The sequence below is a fragment of the Gekko japonicus genome, unplaced genomic scaffold, assembly GCF_001447785.1.
Source record: "Gekko japonicus isolate JY-2015 unplaced genomic scaffold, Gekko_japonicus_V1.1 scaffold14, whole genome shotgun sequence".
NCBI lineage: Eukaryota > Metazoa > Chordata > Lepidosauria > Squamata > Gekkonidae > Gekko > Gekko japonicus.
In genome coordinates, this window is record NW_015176452.1 from 1,730,010 (window position 1) to 1,751,152 (window position 21,143).

At 43.0% G+C, this 21,143-nt stretch overlaps 2 protein-coding genes across 8 annotated transcripts in view; one reads left to right on the forward strand and one right to left on the reverse strand.

Moving 5' to 3' along the window:
• The window catches only part of SCLY (selenocysteine lyase), a 28,315-nt gene extending 12,416 nt beyond the window's left edge, over window positions 1-15,899 (reverse strand). For 2 of the 5 annotated variants that reach the window (XM_015426869.1, XM_015426865.1), the window contains exons 1-7: window positions 15,825-15,899; window positions 11,590-11,695; window positions 10,926-11,038; window positions 9,781-9,881; window positions 8,974-9,154; window positions 6,761-6,888; window positions 5,952-6,116 (exon numbers count right to left, since the gene is read on the reverse strand). In XM_015426869.1, the coding sequence (XP_015282355.1) occupies window positions 5,952-6,116; window positions 6,761-6,888; window positions 8,974-9,154; window positions 9,781-9,881; window positions 10,926-11,038; window positions 11,590-11,695; window positions 15,825-15,864 (834 nt within the window). In that variant the 5' untranslated portion in view covers window positions 15,865-15,899. Of the gene's footprint in view, window positions 1-5,951; window positions 6,117-6,760; window positions 6,889-8,973; window positions 9,155-9,780; window positions 9,882-10,925; window positions 11,039-11,589; window positions 11,696-15,312; window positions 15,370-15,434; window positions 15,512-15,824 lie in introns of those variants that run through there. The other 3 variants (XM_015426866.1, XM_015426868.1, XM_015426870.1) reach the window with 3 other exon arrangements.
• Window positions 15,445-20,653, forward strand: LOC107123609. 3 transcript variants are annotated; one of them, XM_015426873.1, is made up of 2 exons: window positions 15,445-15,813; window positions 18,017-20,653. In XM_015426873.1, the coding sequence occupies exon 2, from the start codon at window positions 18,049-18,051 to the stop codon at window positions 18,922-18,924; it is 876 nt and encodes a 291-aa protein (XP_015282359.1). In that variant the 5' UTR covers window positions 15,445-15,813; window positions 18,017-18,048; the 3' UTR covers window positions 18,925-20,653. The 3 variants fall into 3 exon arrangements, with proteins under 3 accessions (XP_015282359.1, XP_015282358.1, XP_015282357.1); XM_015426872.1 differs by lacking the exon at window positions 15,445-15,813 and adding an exon at window positions 15,981-16,033; XM_015426871.1 differs by lacking the exon at window positions 15,445-15,813 and adding an exon at window positions 16,046-16,162.
• The last annotated feature ends 490 nt before the right edge of the window (window positions 20,654-21,143 follow it).

A 21,143-nucleotide genomic window follows, 5' to 3' on the forward strand; every position in this document is an offset into this window, starting at 1 on the left:
TAATACAGATAAGAGAGAGGTATTTTTACCTCCCCTTTTTCTACCCTGCATGGGGGAGTTTGGAGCAGGAATTGGGCTCAGGAGGTGCAAGCCTCATGGTGAACGTCTCCTAACCCTCTTTTCATCCCACCCCATTCCAGGTTACTTTACACTAATAGGGGCTCTATTCATTTTACAGCTGAAAGGGTCCTCGATGGGGAGAAATGTTAATTATGGCTGGAGGACATTTCTTGTTCCCCAATCTTAATTAATCCTCATCCTCCAAACTCTTACTTTTAAAGTCATGAGAGCTGACAGCATTTAAGAATGGGGATGGGAATTATGGTTGGAAGATACACATCTCATACAATTCTCACCATCACTATTACCTTGGTTTCCTTATTTTTCTACTGATGTTCAACTGCCCTCAAACTTCTGTTCTTCTTTGAGGCAAAATGATCAAGTTCACCAGGCCACAGGCATGCATGTTGTCTTTTTAAAATTTACGAATTAATATTTTCCTGCATATTTGTGAAAACCTCTGAACATGCAGAACTTTCTGCCTTACCTGCAATGGCTTCTTTTCACTGCCCTATTGATTGCCACAGATCCATCGAGTTTGCAGTTAAAATGAGTGACTAAAAACTCAAAACCTTCTACCTGCAAAATGGAAGGCACTGCCAGCATAGTTTCCTCTAAGCTGTGCTGGGGGCACTGGTGCACAACATTTCAGAGGCCAGCTCAGAGTATTTCTGCTTCAGCTCACAGCCAAGCTTCCATAGGAAACCATGGAGGATGGGGGCACCTCCTTCTGGGGCCCATAGAATTGGACCCCCTGGTCCAATTTTTTTTAAACTGGTGTGTGTGTGAGGAGAGGCTCCAGCAGCTATGCTGAAAATTTGGCTCCTCTACCTCAAAAAACAACACACACACCCCGAGCCCCAGATACCCTTGGATCAATTCTCCATTTCAGCCCATTGACTATAATGGTCCCCATAGGCTATAATTGAGCCAGTAAAAAAACGATTTTCTTTGCACACCCCTATTACGCTTTTCAGTATGATTTGTAAGCTGTCTTGAGTCACAGAGAATAGTAGGATATAAATATCTAAATAAATAAGTTGTCTGGGCAGGTTGGTAACATTTAAGCAACTTCCTGTTTGTTCCGTTAGCCAGAATTCTGACAGTGATTGTTCCACCTTTGTTATACTTGACCTGTAAAGCTGGTTGTCATATTTCACTTTTTAAAAAAAGTAGACTGCAAGAGTTCCCCCCCCCCCACAAGCTGTGGTGTTGTTCTAGGGCGATGGTCTAAGGCCAGGTCTACCAGTATATTGGAAAGGAGTGGGTAGACCTGTTCTCTGGAAGCCAGGTCTACCAATATAGTGGACTGGGATGGGTAGACCTGTTCTCTGGAGGCCAGGTCCACCAGCTTGTGTGGACAGACTTGTTCTCCAGAGGCCAGGTCTACAAATACAGTGGAAAGGGGTGTTCTGATGCCAGGTCTACCAATATAGTAGAAAGAGGCAGGTAGATCTGTTCTCTGGAGCCCTGGTCTACCACCGTAGAGGACAACATTTTGTGTAATGAAATTTTACTTGATTCTGTTTTCTCTTATATTGTTTAGATTATTCTTTAAATAATTTAAATATAGTTTAAAAGAATTCATTCTGAGATTTTTAAAGTGTTATGGAAATAATCTTCTAAAAATAATTTATGCAATAGTCAAATGTAGACTTGCTCACAACTTTAATGCTACTAACTTTTTTTGTTCACGAGGTAAAATTTCTGCTCACAACACTGTGGAGCTTAGAGGGAACATGCCAGTAGAGCTAGGGAGAAATTGCTATATCTGTGCCTTCTCTGCGTCACCAAGGTATCTCTTAAGATACCACTGTTAAATTCAGTTTTACATTACTGAAACTGTATAAAAAAACCCTTCCAACCAGCTTCCAAAATGGAGACTGTAAGAAGATAAAGTATTATTTATTTACCACCCTCCCTGAACAGGCTCAGGGAAGTGTACAATTAATATAATACATTTAAAACAACGTTAAAATGAAAGTCATAAAATACTATGTAAAAGCAGAGAGATCAGATGTTAGATCAATTCTGGTGTCTAATCAGATGTCTAATCAGATCCAGGCCACTGGTGGATGACTGGCCAAAAGCTGGGGGGGCGGGACTTTTGCTGCCTTAACCAAATGCCCAGTGGAAGAGCTCCATCTTACAGGCCCTGTGGAACTGCAATAAGTCCCACAGGGCCCTGATCTTGTAGGGGAGCTCATTCCACCAGGTGGGGGCCAGGACCAAAAAAGCCCTCGCCCTGGTCGAGGCTAATCAGATGTCCCTAGGGCTGGGGACCACCAAGAGATGTTGATTTGTGGACCTCAGTGCCCTCCAGGGCTCATATGGGGAGAGGCGGTCTCGAAGATATACTGGCCTCTGGCTGTACAGGGCTTTAAAGGTAAGCACCAGCACCCTGAAACAGATCCGGAATTCAATAGGCAGCCAGTGCAGTCCACGCAGCACTGGGTGGATACAAGCCTGCACAGGTGTTGCCATCAACTCCCGTGCTGCTGCATTCTGCACTAGCTGCAACTTCCGGAGCAGAGTCAAGGGTAGCCTCACGTAGAGAGAGTTACGATAATCCAGTCTGGAAGTGACCATTGCGTGGGTCACTGTAGCTAGGTCTCAGGGAGTGAGATATGGGGCTAACTGCCTGATCTGTCTCAGACAGAAAAAGGCAAACCTGGTGACCTGGGCATCCATGGAGAGGGAGGCATCCAGGAACACCCCAGACTCTTCACCTCTGACAAAGGCACCAGTGGAGCCCCACTGAAGGTTGGGAGCCTGATCCCCTGACCCAATCCCCTGCGACTCAGGTACAAGACCTTCATCTTGGATGGATTTAACTTCAGTCGACTCTGTTGTAAGCACCCAGCCACAGCCTGTAACGCCTCATCCAGGTATCCTGGGGCCGTGTCCGGGCGGCCATCCATCAGTAGATAGAGCTGGGTGTCATCTACATACCGGTGACAACCCAGCCTATATCTCCAGATAATTTGGGCGAGGGGGTGCATATAGATATTAAACAGCATGGGGGAGAGAATCACTCCCTGCAGGACACCACATTCCAGTGGGTGCCGCTGGGATAACTCCTCCCCTCCCCAAGTGCCACCCTCTATCCCCAACCCTGAAGGAAGGAGGCCAGCCACTGAAAGGCAAGCCCCCGTATCCTGGCATCGGCGAGGTGGTGGATTAACACCTCATGAACCATATCAAACGCTGCCAATAGATCAAGAAGAATCAGCAGTGCCGATCCACCTCGGTACAGGTGTCTCCAGAGATCATCTACCAGAGTGACCAGCACCGTCTCCGTCCCATGGGCAGGGCAAAAGCCAGACTGGAAGGGATCCTCATCCAAGAAAACCTGAAGTTGTGTTGCCACTGCCCTCTCTACCACCTTACCCAGGAATGGTAGATTGGACACTGGGCGGTAGTTATTAAGGACTGTCAGGTCCAGAGAAGGTTTTTTAAGGAGAGGGTGAACTACCACTTCCTTCAGTCCCCCTGGGAAGGTCCCCATTGAAAGTAGTCAGCAAAGCACCAAGAAACCAAAATAGTAGTACTCAGTTGATCAAGATTTAAGAACCAATGCATGAATGCACTAGATTTTCTGAGTTCAGGAGAGGACGTGAGATGGTTATATTGTTAGTTCTCTGCAGTGTCTGTACAAATTGAAAACTCTGTACTTGTAAGGTTAAGAAGTAGAGAAAGAGAAACTCAAACAAAAAGTTAAACAGCCCTCAACAAATCTTCAGTCATCTTTTTTTTTTTTAACCCCAAAGGATATTTTTTATTTTGCAATAGACTACAGAACTACAAAGAAAATATTGGGAAGAGAACTACAACTAGGGATAAAGGAAAGATAACCACACTACGCTAAAACCCCAAGAGGAGGAGATCTTATCCCTGTTAATATAAGTGTTAGTACTAAAAGTGCTAATATCACAATATACTTGTAGAGTTCTTGTTTATCACAGCTTCAAATGTGTTAATATGTTAGTTGTTATGAGAGAGCTTTCTGATCATCTTCTTGTTCTTCGCTTCAAAAGGCCATTTTCCGAGTCCTTCTGCCTTCAGTTCGGCTTTCTGTCTCTAAAATCGTATACAACTCTGGCGGGACCTGCACCCTTTTCTGCAGCAGAGTCCTCTTCCGTTCCAGAGGTGGTAGAGTCACTAGATTTCGTTTCTTCCTCCTTAGACTCTTCCTCTGTTTCCAGCTGACACCGCAAAAACTCTTTGGCTTTGAAGGTGGAGTCTATCTTCTCTCTTTTATTGTTGATCTTAAATATGACACCCTCCGGGACCACCCACCTGTACGATATTCCATTAGTTTGAAGAAAAGAAATTAAATCCTTATAGTTTTTTCTCTTTTGTGGACTTTCAAATGGAATGTCTTTTAAAGTTTTGATGATTACATTTCCCATTTTCAGTGGAGTTGCTGAAGTTGCTTTTAAGATGGCATCTCTGGTTTGTCTCCTTGAGAATCTGACCACTATTTCTCCAGGCAGGCTATTTTTTAAAATATAATTGGAGTATGCCCTGTAGGCTAGCTCCATTTCTTTTACAAGCTCATCCACTGTTAAGCCTATGATCTCGCTAAGCACCTTCCTCAGGTCCTCCCGCTCTACTTCAGGAACTCCCTGGAACCTGAGAATCAGGTTAGCTTTTTTCATCTGTAACTGCAGCAAACGATTTTCTTGGATGTTCTGCTTCGTTTCCACTTCTCCCATTCTTTTCTTCAGTTTCTTGCTTGTGGTGTCTATCTCTTTAATTTTCTCATTTGCCTGCTCCACTTGTTTCTCCATTTCATTCAGCTGGAGCTGTTGAGATGCAAAGTTCTTATTCATCACGGTCAATTGCTGGTTAATACCATCGAGTTGTTCCATCACCGGCTTCAGCATGTCCGCTAGCAGTTTAATGACATCTGCTCCCTCTTCCGGTTTTGGGCTCTGACTGCCTGGCGGTTTCATTTTCAGCTTTCTCTGCTGAGCCGCCATTTTCTCCATTTTGTTTACAGTTTCTACCGCTTCTTCACGACTTGAAAAACTTACCCCACAATGACGAAAATCAAGTAAGTCTCTCAAAACTTACTCTCCCCTTTTGTATCGCTTATCAGTTCATTCGCATAAGAGGCATCCCTCTTTGCACCCGCTTTTGTCAGCGGAGGGGGTTGCTTTTAAAGTAATCCGTTTTATTTTGAACTCACGTTCATTGTCAGTCAGTTTCTCTGACCTCGCGCATTAATCACCATTCCGCTCGATCTCCGGCACTTGTCCCGGTCAAACCAGCCAGTGCCCGAGGGCCACACAGTGGCTGGACCGTCAGGGCGGAGGGAAGCCTCAATTCTCCGGCATTACGCCATCGAAGAGGCAACCCCTCAAAAGCCACCTGGCCTGGAGCCTATCGCAAAGGGTCCGTGGGGGTGTCACTTGAGGTGGCACCCCTCCAGGCTGCTGGTGTGCGGATCGCTCTCCCGCGGCTCAGGGAGAGCGTCCACCATCGCTGCTTCATAAACCGGAAGCCTTCAGTCATCTTCTTGAGGACAGAAAAACTCCAACATCATATGTGTTGGAGATAGCACTGAACTCTTCTAATACATAAGGATAAAATGTAAGAAGTAGCTCTGCCCCAATGCCTGCAATCCAACATATTCAGAACTGCATGAGTGAGAACTGAAAGGGTTATTGCCAGCTTCCAGGCATTAGAATAATGCTTGGCATGCTGATGTCTTTAAGACATTCTTTATTACCCTCTCCAGATTGTCTGTCCAAGATACACAAAGACTCTATAGGGTAGAGAACAAGCTCCCAGCTCAGTAAGTAATGGGATAATCACAGCTGACCTAGCTATATGGCCATCTCTTACACAACATACAGAGAGGTCTAAAGAGAGGACAGCCATACCTTGTGCCCCACAATGCTGAGGTAATCCACGCCCAGATCCTGCACGTCCACTCGGCCCTTTCCTATCATCTGGGCTGCATCTGTGTGTACTAAGACTCGTGGCAGACCAGATGCTACTCTCCTCTGGTTGAGAGCTTGAATCTGCTGACTGACTTCTGAGATGGGCTGATGAGAAAACAAACACAGTCTGAGGTCAGGGGGTATACTTACTACACTAAAGTCTTGGTATTTGAAACCACTGTAGAATGTCTTACATGGACATGTGATCACTTAGGGCTGCTTTGCACATTATAGCTTCGTTACCCTGAGCCAAAGTGTCTATTTCAACTTTAAGTTATCATCCCGATCCCTAGTAAGATTAGAATTGTTGAAGACATTTAGAACTCTTTATTTTGATCTTGATCTGATACTTTGCCTAGTACTTTCTATTTTTATGGTCTTGTTTCTGTTTTATTTTGCATGCATACTTTAACACATTTAGCTATTGAAAAACTAATATAAGGCTGACTGAAAGATTGTAGGATACATGACTTGTTAACACCGTAACATGAAAAGGAATAACGAGAGAGAGAGAAAAGTTAATGCAGAAGAAAAATGAGAAAGAAGAAAGACCACTGAAATTTCTCCAACATATATTTGATATTAACGGTTCTATTTTGAAAGCTCTTCCCTGGGAATAAGCCCCACTTGAATAACCTGAGGATTCTGAGTGGACCTGCTTAGGACTGCTCGCTAAATTATTTTCTCACATGAAGCTGAACCCTTTTCACTTGAACATGTGGGCAACACTAACTAAAGGAGCTACTCACCATGACAATGCCGGTCTCGTTATTGGCCAGCATGACAGAAACCAGACATGTGGTTGGACGGACTGCTGCAATGACATCATCTACTTCCACCTGCCCAGATGCTTTGGACACTGGGACAAAAGTGGCTTCTGCAAATCAGGGTTCAAACAAGTTAATACCATAGCTCAATGCATTTGTCTACAATTACAGTACTTCTGGGAGCAGATTCAGAAGATGTGTAATGGATATATTCCTTTAAAAGCAGATGGTAAATTAATGTTCATATGCTTAGGTGATAGACTGTCAAGGGTTAATACCTAACAGAGTCTGAGAACCTTTGTGTGACAGGTTGTTCAAATGGAATTCTGTTGAGAGAGTCAGTTAAGGAATGGCTGTTGGGAACTGAGAGTTGAAGAAGAGACAGTTAAGTACTGACTGTGGACTGGGAAGGAGGCTAAGAGAGTGAGTGGATCAAGGAGGAGCCTCACTGAAGACAAAAAAGGGAAATAGCTTCTAGTAAAGAGAAGTAATCCCTGCCCAGTTAAGAAGCGAAATAGTTTCTAGAAAAGAGGAATGATCCCTGGTCTGTGTATAAATAAGAATTTTGGGTACTTGGTTGTATGTTCCTGCCTTCTAAACTTTATGGCAGAGATGTTCCGCCAGGCTTTTAGTTAAGGACAGTTTGTGTGAATACAAAGTTACCTCAGTTTTATAATCTGGTCACATCATACATCCTACATCTGATTCCTGACACCTGACCTTTTCTCCTCCAAGTTAAATAAAACATTTTATTTTGAACTTTCAAAAGCCTTCCATATGCCATTTCAAAAGCAGAATACAGGAAGGTGATTTTGTCTCTTCCCTCAGTTCTTTGGGCTGTACCAGCATCCGTGTGTGCGTGTGTGTGTATGTATGTGTGAATACACACAGACATATATGTAAAATAAAGTGACTGGGTGGGACAGCCATAAACAAACAAATAAGAAGAAAATAGATATAGAAGCTGCTCAGCAAGAAAGGAAACAGAAGGGAAAATCCTGTGTGTGAGGGAGGGAAGAGGGCAAGATCGTCATAGCTTATTATGCCCTTTTCTATCTTTGCTTGAGATATCTGAAGGTGCACCTTCTCCCACATCCAACTTCCAGATCATTAAAATCTGGCCCTGAGAATCATTTCGTGATCCAATCTTGGACTCGGTTGGTGTCCACTAATGAACTATAAAATCAATCACCAGCCATACTCCAGCAGATCCTGGACACTGGCCATTTCAAGAGGACTCAGAGACTGCTCTTTCCTCTCATGTTTAATGTGTCTTTGTCATTTTGGGAAACTGAAGCTTTAGTTAGGCATCTCTCGGAATATATGAATTATTTTACCACAGTCTAATTTTGTATCTCACTTTGAGAACTGTAAAACCACAACTGCTGGTCAATGGAAGTTCAAAGTAAAAGGATGGTGTAATGATTCCATGTTTTGGTGTGTATGTGTCTTTAAATGTTGAGTTTGATTGCAGTAATGCAAGGAGGGCGATAGGGGGAGATGAGTGTGCTGTGATTGGTTGATGACTGAGAGTGTGGAAGGAGATGTTCTGAGAGGAATCTGTGTGTGTGTGTGTTTTTAAGACAGAGTTCTGTGTATGCGTCTTTGGGAAGTGTGGAAGAGCTCTGAAGAGGGTCTGTGTGACTCTAAATGTTTTGTGAGAGAGTCTATATGGCAAAGAAACAAGTAGTGTCTAAACTGTGTGGTTAGACAAATGTTTTATCTTGTGTGCCTAAGACAAAGAGCTTAGCCAGTGTGGCTACCTATATGAGAGAGAGAAGCCTGTCAGTGTGGAATTTTAGTGTCTGAGAGACTGTGTGTGACACCTTGCCAGTTATATTTACAAGTTCCCTTTTTCCAGAAACAGTTCAAGATAACCAGAAACCTATTTTGTTCTTTATTCAATAAATCAATTTTTGTTTAAACATATCCCAGAAATCAGTACAGTCCTTCCTCATGGCCACATAGTCCTCTGAAGTGCCCAGACCCTAGGTCATACTACCACCAGAGAGAGAGAGATTTGGAATTTTAAATTCCTGGTGGCAGCAGAAAACTACCAAGTTTATATACACAGAGGGTGGTTTAAAGGAAAAACAGTTCCCCCCCCCCCCCCAATAAGCAAGGATGTCACAGATGGGTAGGAAGCAAAATTAATCAGTGTTCCCTGACCATCTTCTACAGTGGCTGATACTCACCAGCCTCATGTTCTTTCACCAAGTGCTCCACAGGGAGGCGGACTGAGTCATGTTCAATGCAAGACAGAATTAAATGTGGATATGTCCCCTGAGTTTTCTTTTGATCTCTTAGCCCATCATGCCTCTGCTTGTTGCCTTCTCTAAAATACTTCACTGCAGTGTGGATCACCAAGTTGTTTGCCTGCAGAAAAGGATAGGATACAAATCCTATTGTCACCTATTGGTTACTTCAAATCCAGTTCTGAAGATGTAGTCCTTGGAGGGCAATGCAATAGCCTATCAATCAGGTGAACTCTCAGTTCAGTCTCAGAGGTATATCTATAATAATGTTGTGTAACAGAATCAATCTATTAGGCACTCAAAGGTGCTACTGGATTTGAATCTAGTTGTTCTACTGCAGACCAACACAGCTATTCTCTGAAAGAATCAATTAATTATGCCTTGCCTATTTTAAATAAAAACAAGACCTGTTCTGCAAAAGAAGCCTTTTCTTTTGCTTGGTCTGATGTTTTTTTCAGATTAAACTGGAACTACAAATAAAGTCTGTCATATTTTTCTTTTTATTCTACCTTTCCTCTGAGGAGCTCAAGGTGGTTCTTCCCTCCTCCACTTTATTCTCACAACAACCTTGTGAGGTAGGTTAAGCTAAAAGAAAGACTGGGCTAAGAATGATCTTACTATGGTCATCCAGAAAGTTTCCAAGTCACAGCCCAATACCCTAACCACAGTGTTTAGACCACACTGGCTCAGAAAAAAAAAGGCACTTGTGTGTTCTGGACTACTCTTTTTGCCACTTCTCCATCTCACCTCTGTCCCACCAGAAGTGAAGATAATGTCCTGGGGCTCTCCTCCTACCATTCTAGCCAGACTCTGTCGAGCTTCACTTATGATCTCTTTAGCCCTTTGACCTGTAGGATCAAAGCCCAAAGTTTAGCTTACTGATAACTACGAGAGAACAAAAGACTTCAAAAGTCAGCAATACTGAAAGGTTATGCCTATGCAAATGTTATTCCAATACAATAGAAATATTTTAAGGAACAAAAACAGATTCCAGAAGTTTGGCTCTGTGGTCCTGACAAAAGCATTTGTTCCAGTGAGTGATAAAGACTGGGTCACAGGGAAAGAAGGCCATTTCATTACAGTATCTTGAAAACCTTGATAAAACTGAAAATAGAAACAAGTCTGGCCCGTGACTCTCATGTCACTTATGTCAGAATGTCCCCAGTGACACTAATAAGATTAAGCCATAAAGTCAATATTCAGTCATAGTTTTTCCATGATCAGTAAAATGAGGTTGTTTCTGCATTATCTTAGTTGGCTCTCACTCATTTTCCAAATCGGCATGAGTATTCCTGAATTTAGGCGTTATGATGCAGAGGTGCTCAAAAGTGTTTAAAATAAATACACAAATAATCTCTGTTCTTTTAATAAATGTGCAGAGTCAAGTCGGAATGGGGGAGAAGAACCTTAATTACCATTAATATAATGGGCACTAGTCAGTGCCTTGTTGAGTTACACAGGCAAATGTCCCCCCCTAAATTATTATCTAACAGACAATGGAGAAACAACCAGAACGTTTGCATTGAATTAATGAGACCAACAGTGCAGAGTTACACTCTTCTACATTCACTGAAGTCAAATGTAATTTCACATACAAATATATCATGCTTTTCCATTAGCCTATTGCTTTGTAAATTGTGATGGGAAAATGTGATGTTCCTGCGACATTTGTGCTCTTTTGAGGAAGAATATCTGGATTACTTCAGCAACTGAAGTATTTCTCTGCTCTTGCACAGCTCACTCGTATTAAAGACTGAGGGCCATCACATCTAGTTTGACCCTTACTCCTTATTGCTAGTGACTTGAATAAGGAAGTGAGCTTCAGCTGAAGAGGCATTTGTATGCAAAAGGAGATACTCTCATACTGTGTTTCCATATAACCTTGCTCTCACCTGCTGTGTAGGAACTGCTAGGATTGCCCCATGCTTCTTGCATGGCTTCACTAACTGTCTGAATCACCTCAGGTGCTAGAGGGGTGGTTGCATTGTAATCCATGTAAATCTTTCTGCAGGAAATGGAACAGGAGGACAGTTACCATAAAAGGGGGAATTAGATGCATGAATACTATCATTGTTCAGGTGGAAGATAAATCATTTAGTTCCAGAAATGGAAATTGTTCTTTTAACACCGTTTCCCCTGGAACAACTGTTGCTACAACATTTAATGAACAGCTGACACTAGTATTCTGAAGTTTTAAAAAATTGTTGTATTTTTTTTGCACTGATGACTGTGACACCAGCCTTGACGAACATTTTATCAGAAGCACGCATGAATCTGACACCTCCAGACTCCTTGTTGCTTTTACTCATAATCAGAATTTTCTATCAGCCTTGCAAAATTAACAGTCTTGCTGTTCCTGGATATCTGCCCTAGGATCCTTTTAATTGTTACAGTAGAATTGCAAACTGATCCTTTGCAGATTTCTTCAGTAGTAATTTCCATCTAGTTCAACTGGACTGACTTCTGAATTAAACCATCATTCGCATATGAGTATCTTGGCAGTCTGCATTATGAAAAACAGCTTCCTCCTCTAAAGTAATCAGATGAACTATAAACCTGCTTGATGACATCTTTCCTTCTCCAGCACGGCCAGTTTCCTCACAGTTTCCTTTGTTCACTAACACCTTCTTGGCTTGAACTTTTTCCATAGTCTGTGAACTTCCTTTAAAAAAAAAAGTAATGTACTGTTAAATGCCAGGTGATTTACAGATGATTTAACTCTCACTTACCTTTGCCAATTAACCAGAGGGAAGGCAGAACTACTGCAGTGACTTTTCAGAAATATTGTGTCACAATTCTACAGACAAAATCCAGGCTGGTTAGTTCAAATCAGGTGTCATACTGCCTATTTCTCATGCTGTATGCACATTACTATTTGCTAAGAACTCAGTTTTGTGGCATATAAAGCAGGGATAGGTAAGAGGGATTGACAAACCCAGTTTAGTCAAAATGTGACATTCAGTTCCTCCATAGCAACCCTACTCAGTCCCTGCCTCTAGTTTTGTGTCCCTTTGGCCTACAGTTCCCCAGTTTGGTATAGTGGTTAAGAGCGGCAGACTCTAATCTGGAGAACCAGGTTCAGTTCCCCACTTCTCCACTTGAAGCTATCTGGGTGATCTTAGGCAATGCAGCACTCTCAGCCTAAAAATAAACATAGCTCACCACCTAGTGGTGCAAAAAAAAAAAGCTACAGCTTTGGCAGCTAAAACAATTCCCCTCCCCCGGGGATCTCCTGGCTATTCCTACAGCTCCCCCGTCTCAAAAACTCACTGTGTCTAGTCCCTCCTGTCTCTCAGAGTCATGTAAGTTTTTGATCTTTTCTTCATCTTATTCCTTCCTCAGGCCCACACCTCCTCTGCCTCTTTTTCACCCATCCTTCACACATCAGAGCTTTTCTACCACGTGGGCCTCCTCCAGTCTTCCCACTCCCCTTTTAAATTATGTTGTCTTAGTAAGTATAACTTACTAGTTAAAGGACCACAAATGGTTGAGTTACAAAAGGTTACTCTATGACACATCGGAGACCAGCTGCTACTCAGAACAGCCAATGCCAGATGAGAGGAACCCACCACAATCCCCCTCATTAGCATGCCAGCAGTGAACAGCTGTTCTCTTTGGGTGAGTGTGGGGGTCACATGGTACTTCCCTGTGCTTTCCTGCCTGGACAAAAAGGAATATGCCAGACCAGAGAGAGCAGGCAAGAACAGGGGCTTCCACGACTGGCCACAGCCCAAGAGGAAAAGCCAGCAGCAGGGAAGAAGAAATGGCAGAAGCCAAGTGGCAAGCTCCTGCCCATCCCCAGCAGAGCTGTTACCAACATGGTCACCTGCAATTTCTACAAAAGTTGTAGCAAGTCCAGCAAGACAGGCTGCCATTGTTCCCTGCTGTGGTCACCACCAATGATCCCTCTAAACTGTGGAGTCTTGTGAGCAAAAATCCTACTTTGTAAGTGACTGGCATTAAAGTTGTGAGCGAGCGATTTGGCTGCTGCATGAATTAGTTTGCTCTGGAGCCCTCCTTCCTGAGCTAAGACAAAAATGTGTGAGGTGGAGGCTGAAAAATTGTGAGCTAGCTCACACTAACTCATCTTAGCGGGAACACTGGTCACCACATCTGCACACATGAAGCCAGCTTTGCCAGCAGCAGCAATTCTGGAGACATTGCCTCAGCAGTTGCTGGAGCAACTGACAAGACTTGGGCAGCCTGTTTTTCTGGGCGTGCTACTGCCAGCCCTTCCTGGTCCCAAAGCTTGACTTTTCCCTGACTTTGTGCTGAGTTTGGAAGCAATCTGAATTCAGCCTGATATCACTCTGTCACTCAACTGGGGGAGAGGTGGGGATAAAGGTAAAGCTGGATTTGGGGCAAGCCAAAATCTATGGCCTAAAATCCGTCAGACTCAGCACATGAAGTATTGTCAGACTACCAATTTAGAATTCACAAACCAGAGCCTCAAAACATATAGGTTTTGTTCAGATCTCTAACAGATCACCACTAGTTGGGTCAACAACTGTACAAGAAGTGAGAGAGCCTCCAGAACCTCCAGCCTGCGACCTAGCCTTCCCACTCATGCTTTTTTGTGAAACATGCTAGACACCAGTGTTCCCGCTAAGCTGTGCATGTGAGCAACCACTCATTAACACAGGAAGCCCTGCTCAGCAGCAATCTGCACACAATACTGCCCATTGCCCCTTTTAAGATTACAGCAATTCTGCTCAGGATGTGAACTGCTCCACTCAGTAGGGGGAAAAATTAGAGGGAACATTGCTAGACACCCTACGAACTGCTGCTGTCGAGGGGTGAAGGACATTCTGCCAGAGTGGCAAAGAGGGTGCCTCTCAGCTGCTATGCTGCCCTACAAAAATAGTAAATATTAAAATGAATGGTGCACCAAGCAAGCCTGAATTCTTGCATATAATATACAAGAATTATTTTTGTACATTTGGCAACAGAGAACACAAAGCAGGACCTTATTCCTTTGTTTCCTTCCTGCTTTGCTTCATCCATTTCTTCTGGTATTCTCATCCCCCCTGCACACAAATATATTTTCATTAACTGTTATTTATGCAAGGGTCACTTAGTGTCCCCCCTCCCTCTCTTCGGTGGGTAGAGACGGCCCCTGATGTGGATTCCCAGCCACTGAGCATGCAGCACCATGGCCTATTGTTGATCAAATAATAGGAACACAACCACCAGTATCTGCAGATGACAAGGTGGGCTGTGGGCAAGTCATTGGGTAGATAGTATAGCTGAGAAAGGATTCTGCTGCAGCACAGCCCATCTTTTCTCAGCACCTTAAAGCTTAGGTACTGTCTTTTTATAGGAGCTGCGGTGGCTCAAGTGGTTAAGACACTGAACTGCAGGCTGTGGAAGGTCAGTAGTTCAGCAGTTCGAGACCCAGGTGCCGCATGACGGAGTGAGCTCCCGTCTCTAGTTCCAGCTCCTGCCAACCTAGCAGTTCGAAAGCAAGAAATTGCAAGTAGATAAATAGGGACCACTTCAGTGGGAAGGTAACAGCGTTCCGTGCACCTTGGTGTTTAGTCATGCCGGCCACATGACCACGGAAACGTCTTCGGACAGCGCTGGCTCTTCGGCTTTGAAACGGAGATGAGCACCGCGACCCTAGAGTTGGAAAAAAAAATTCCCTTCGTTTTTTTTTAAAAAAACCCGCCAGCGGGGGGGGGGGGGGGGGATGAAGCAAAATGCTGAGGTGAAATCCACACTTAAGCACCACACAATAGTAATAAAAAGACAGACCTCCCAACCATCTTACTATCACTTAACCCCTAAGATTAGCCTCTTGTGGTCCACAAATCCTAGAGGCTTATTTGGTGGAAGCCAGTTTTTCCAGGACCCTGGCAAGGATCCACCGTGCAGAGAAAGCTGTCTATTGACAGTTCCCCCAGCACAGGGTACACTTTTGTGGGAGCTACAAGTGCTTTCCCTCTCTTTGGGTGGGAGAGAACATACTGGGGCTCTAAATGAAAAGGTGACTCCTTTTATATTATACATTAACCGTGGAAATTGACACTACATCTGCAAGGCAAAATGTTAACCGTGGAAATTGAAACTGGATCTGTGGAAGGCAAAATGGAGGCTAGCTCTGAACAGTTTATTAGCCATGACAGCCAACTGAAACCTCCATCTGCAGTGCCAGGGAGCCGGTTCTCGGAGGAGCAGAGGCGAGAGACAAACAACAGGGGACGCCGATCATCTTCGTGCCCGCCCACTGCGACTTCCCACACTCCCCCAGTCCCAGCACCCGCTGGAAACAGAACTCACAGAGACACTAGAAGGAACTTCAGAACTACCAAGGCCATCCTTAGCTAGAACTCAGAGAGCAACCATTGGCTAGGACGGCACAATCACTCAAACGAAAAACCAATCTGCACCCTACAACTCACCCGGTAGCTATTGGCTGCCATTACACTTTTTTTCTCATACATTTAGCCAATCATATTCCTACAAGGAGAAATACGGGGATTAGCATGGCGACGTAGTAAACCACGGCTTTCAGACCGGCTGTCATGCGGTTTTCTCTCGTACTCCCAGTCTCGTTGGTCAGGCAGACCCCGGAAAGAACTGATCCTCCCGCTGTGGAGTTTGCTGTTTGGAAGCGTTTCCGCCCAAGAGACAGATAACGTCTCATTATGACCGTTGTGGCTCAGCGACCAATCAGCTGTGAGCTAAGAACCAGTCGGTTCCGCCAAACTGGGAATGTGACAGACTCAGCCCCTATGGAATCAGGTCCCCTTCCTGTAGCCTAAAGATTTTCGTCCAGCGGTAAATGTTACCTGATAGCGATTGGTCGTTATCTCTCGGTTGTGTCTTCATTTTTGGTCCTTCCGCAAGCGACCCTTTTGGGCTTCTTTTCGCCTCAGATATTGAGAGAGGATGAAAGGCAAGTTGCCAGCAGCCGGATTAATTTCTTGAAAGTGGCGTGTGACTGAGGCTTGCGCGTTAGGTCACAGAGACGCTAGGATAGAAGAGCTCACACGGCAAGGTATGTCAGCGGTGCCCTTTTCCAAGATGGTGGAGAAGGTGGCTGTTTCCCTTTTCCCGCTGCGTAGCGAGCCTTCAGTCTAAGATGGTGGTGCCCGGGCAGCAGGCGACTGGCGTCCTCCCTGATTCGGTTAGTTTGGAGGCTCTGAGGCAGGTCTTAGGGGCGAAGGGGGCCGGGCAGGATCAGAGATGGTCAGGCCAGATGTATAGATTCTGGCCGGCTTGCTAGGAGCGTTTGGAGCCTGGGTTTCTGGCGGCCTGGTCTGTGGGGCGGGGAGGGACGCTGGGGAGAGGGGACGGCGCCCCACCCACCCCCAAGCCACCTCACGGACCTGTGTTGTTTTCGCCTGCTGAGGTGGTTTTCTGGCGTTATTTTCTCAAGTGGGAGTAAGGCCGGGGGGGGGGGGGGCGTGAAGTCTGGATTACTGTGCCCATTTTGCCCATGATATACTGGCGGGGTAATTCTATGCGTGCATTTATGTAGGTTTTTCTGTCAGGCTAGCGGTTTTAAATCTCTCCGTAGGTCTCTCACGCGTTTTTAAAGCGTAACGTTTTTTTAGCTCACCAACCCCCACCCCCGTGCTATTTATGGTCATGTTTTAGCGCCTCTGGTAGGCCTCCGGAACCCGATTTTGCTAGATGCTAGGAAGGAAAGCGTTCCCCGTGGTGGTTGGTTTGCTGGTATATCCAGCTTATTTAAAAGAAAGACGGGATTTCAGAATTTATGTAACGTTGTGGAAATCTCCACAACTGAGTGTGATGATTAAGCTGTGAAAGTTTACAGTTGTGCGTTTCTGAGTCCTTTGACAGCACCTCATCCTTATATTTTAAAAGCTGCTGAACATGCAAATCTGGAAACATCATTCTATGTATGCTGCCTAATGCTATCTCTTGGATATTCTATTCTGCGATCACTCAGCATAAGGTTTTCCCCTCTGCCCACTTAAGTATTTCAGGAAATTCTGTCAAAGTAGCTCCCTCTGAAAAGTGATGATATGGATTTGGGCTGCTCAGCTATGCTAAATAGTGGTGGTAAAAATGCTGTTAATGTTTTCTCTTCCAAAATGTGGGTTTTATGTGATCTTTCCCAGTATAAATAAAAGATGATCAAATTTTACTTTTCAAAAGTGTGGTCAGGAAATTAAAATATAATGTGACTGAATCTTGCTGATAGCATTATGCATTAATATGTTCATATTGAGAAAGTGTTTGGGAGCAGCTTTGTAGAAAGGTTAACATAACCGGGGCACTTCAAAACAGTGGCAGATATTTCTGAAAATACAAGATTAACAGATCTCCAGACAGTTAGGAAGTGCTGCAGCACACTTTTTGAAGAGAGCTTTGCCACCATACTATTCATTTTTAGTGGTCAGAATACAGGCATTGGACTACTCATTAGAGTGTGGTCTGGAAACGTGTCTGATTCACTTTATAGTAAGATAAGTGCACTTATGGTATAGACAAACCCTGGACCATTGCTAGAATCTAGTTCTTATTGAAGCCATATTATACATATAATATAAAAATAAATAAAACTTATGAATGAGGAAATATGTAGTTACTGTCTGCAATGAATAAAATATAACCAGTTTGTTATGTTTCTTGTTGCCACTGAACTGTATCCTAGATTTGTGCTCTGCTGGAACAAATTATTTCTATACCAACAGAAAGACTGGGGGAAATGTAGTTTACAGGTAATAAGGATAATGTATGTATGAGATGCTATAGTGCTCTATAGGACAGTTTAATTTTACAGATGATTTTATTAGTTTTTCTAAGGCTCCTTCATCCCAAAGGCTGGTGTTCAGAAAAAATTGTTTAGAAAATATTTGATTACAGATGTTTAAGTCCTTCCTGGTATTGCAGCTTGAATTCTTTTGATATCAGGCTTAGATGGTGAGTAGCTTCAAAAATACAGCTTTTGTATTTTTGTTGCTATGAATATTCTGATTCAAATGTCTAATCTCTTTCTCTTTTATTGTAGCTTTTGAAGTAAAGTGAATCTGGAAAGAAACAATGGCAGCTTTGGATACTAAAGCAAAAGCAAAGAAAACTCTGGGAACTGTTGATTATGTGGAGTCATCGGAATTTGCACAAGGAATTCTGCCTACAAAGAAGGATGTCATCCAAAATATGTTATATCTGTTGCACCCAAAAAGGGCTGGGCAGGCCCAGAGATCCAAAGAAGATGCTGCCCAATTGCTTGCTGAACTTTTGCAGGAACACTGGTTATTTTGCAATTTGTATACCATAGCAACACATAGCATAAAAAATCATATTCTTAAGGTATATGAGGAATTCTCCAAGTTGTATCAGTCCAGAAAGCGAAGAAAAAATGAGCTGTTTACACAGAAAGCTGATGACTTCAACAGGAGTTCAGAACAGCTTTTTGATATATTTTGTACAGATACAGTTACAAGAGAGAAACTGGAACAATACAGTGGTGTGAAGATGACAGACACTGAGTGGAAATTTCTTGAAGATCAAAGAAGTGAAAGAAAAATGTATTTTGAGGACTTCATGGACAAGAAGCAAATGGAAACATTGGAAAGACGAAGAAAAGTGCAGTCACTGGAGCGTTTCAGGAAGATTGCCGAAGAAGAGAAAGAAACTTGTAAGCGTAAAGGCATGGTTTCCAATAGAGATGAACAGCCAGATGAAGAAGTCAGTGATAGGAATAAAGATGACTCTTGTCTTGAACGCAGCAAGGGAGTTGCAGACTTTTCACATAAGGCAAAAAGGAAGCGCATATCTTCTGGCTGGATTACTGGGACTGCAACTTCAACTAGCTATGGCGAGACAGTTCCTCATGAATGTCAGCATATACGTATGAGCATCAGAAAAGTCAGACCAGGGTTCTATGAGACTTTTGACAAATATGAAAACTGCTAAATTCAAATGTGAATGGCTAGAGGAGGTTGCTTCTGTTGAAGTTGAAAAGAGTTTGGAGAGGTCTTAAAGTAACCTGATCAATTGGAAGTTGATGTAGATATTCTGTTGGGCTCCATAAATGTACAGCAACAACACCAAAGCAATGACATTAGTAGAACATGGCTTTTAGCTTACTGAGAAGGTTAAGATGTGATTTGTTTAGGCCTGTATCAATATCTTCACAGCTTAAAAGTGCTAGATATTAAAAGGCTGTAGCGTAGCAGAGGAAGGCAGAAGAACTAGTTTGGAAATGTACATTAATAAGTTAATTTACATGAGGTTAATTTAACCACAGGATCAAGCTATCTGGAAAGATGAGGCATTCTCAATTACTTGCAGCCCTGATGTTGGGCTGGATGCCTCTAAAAATCCTTTTTACCCAGGTGTAGTATAGAAGCCTGCTAAAGGAGAAAATGCAGTTTCATCTGCAAAACAGTAGTCATGACCATTCCATCCTCAGTGTCTCCAAGACTGGAAGGCTGTGATCAACTCATAAAAAATGGTAATCAATCAGATGGTTACTAAAAGAAGAATGTTATCTTGGAGTTTTGTGGCATAATGCAGGATCTTTTTGAGGCTCAAAGTAAACCGCTGACTCTCTAGGTGTTCCAGTAGAGCGCCCCCCCCCCCCATTGTGAAAGTGTAATTGGTCCTGTAATCCAGAAGTGCTCTAGTTTCCTGGGGAAACGCCCTCAATCCATGTGTGATTTTAAGAAACTGAGCATCTACAGTTTACAGTTCTGTGAGATTTGAAGGGGTTTGGCACCTTTCAAGACCAGGTGTTTACAGGAGGAGATAAATTGATTGCTTGGTCTGCCCTTGCAAGTACCTATTTCATAAGAGACTTGTGAAGTTCTGAGAAATTGGTTTGCGTGGAAAGAAAAGAAAGATCAGGAAATGTACACAATGGCTTTAGATATAAATGTGGTGACAACTATCTGTTTATTTTCTGCATTCTTAGCAATTAAATATCATTGGTGGTGAGAAGGATTGTGATGAAGTAGAATTTGTAAGACACATGAGACTTTAATATGTATAAGAAATGGAACATAACATGGAATGGGAGTGCATAAAGACTATGAATTCCAAATGTAGCAGTAATACAATTGTAATATCCATTGAACCAGAAGCTTATTATTTTTAAAGCCTAGGAAGAGATTATAGTAGTATGTTGTATACATTTTTGTTTCCAGTTCAACACTAAGCAAAAGTCCTGTTTTCTTGCCTTCTGGTCCCTTTTTTGATAGATAAGGCAGGTCGAGATCCAAACTTACTATATGCATGGTGGTATGTGCTCCGTTACATGATCTGGTGGCTGACTTGGGCAAAAACACCCATGCATATGTCCCATTTGTGTAATCTTACTTCAAACAAAAAAGAAAAGAAAGGATCTGAGAAATTCAGCAGTATGCATATCCTCCATAAATACAGTTTTTTATAGGTAAATATTTCTGATGTACAGTAAGATGTACAATATTGTCAGAGTGGAAATTTATGGAACCACGCTTCACAGATGTATGTATATCACTTGATGGTTCTCAGATGGATATGAACTGTCTATTAAAAATGTGTTTGAGTTGACATTAGGTGATGTGAAAGTTCCATTTATGGTGGTTAATGGTTCATTCATGCCTGTATGTCCCCATTTGATGCTATAATGAATGTGTGATAAATGTGCGTCCATGAACAGGCCCAAAACCTGCTGAAATTGCTTTCTTATATTTGTTCTTATATTTGTTTCTAATTTTGTTCACATATTTTTTTTAAAAAAAACACAAGTCATATTTATGGTCAGTAACTATGTGTTGTGCTCCAAGGCCAAATAACAAAGATAACTTGTCCATGCCCCCCCCCAAAAAAAAAGCTTAGTGTGTACGAACATATATTTCTCAGTGTTATCAGATGGGATGTATCAGCAGTATAGGCAGCTATGCTGGCACAAGTGTTTAGGAGCAGGGTGCCAGTCTATGATCCTGTGTTCTCATTAAAAACAACAAATAGGTTAGTTGCACCTTAAAATGAACTAATTTACCGTGGCAAAATCAGGTGTAAAAATCTGTTGTAATCAATAATAGGCCAGTTACTCTTTAATGTGCCATAGGCTATTTGTTGTTTTGCTGCAGTAGACTATAACTGTAACATCTCGGGTAATGGTAAGAATCAGTGAAACCCTTGGGACT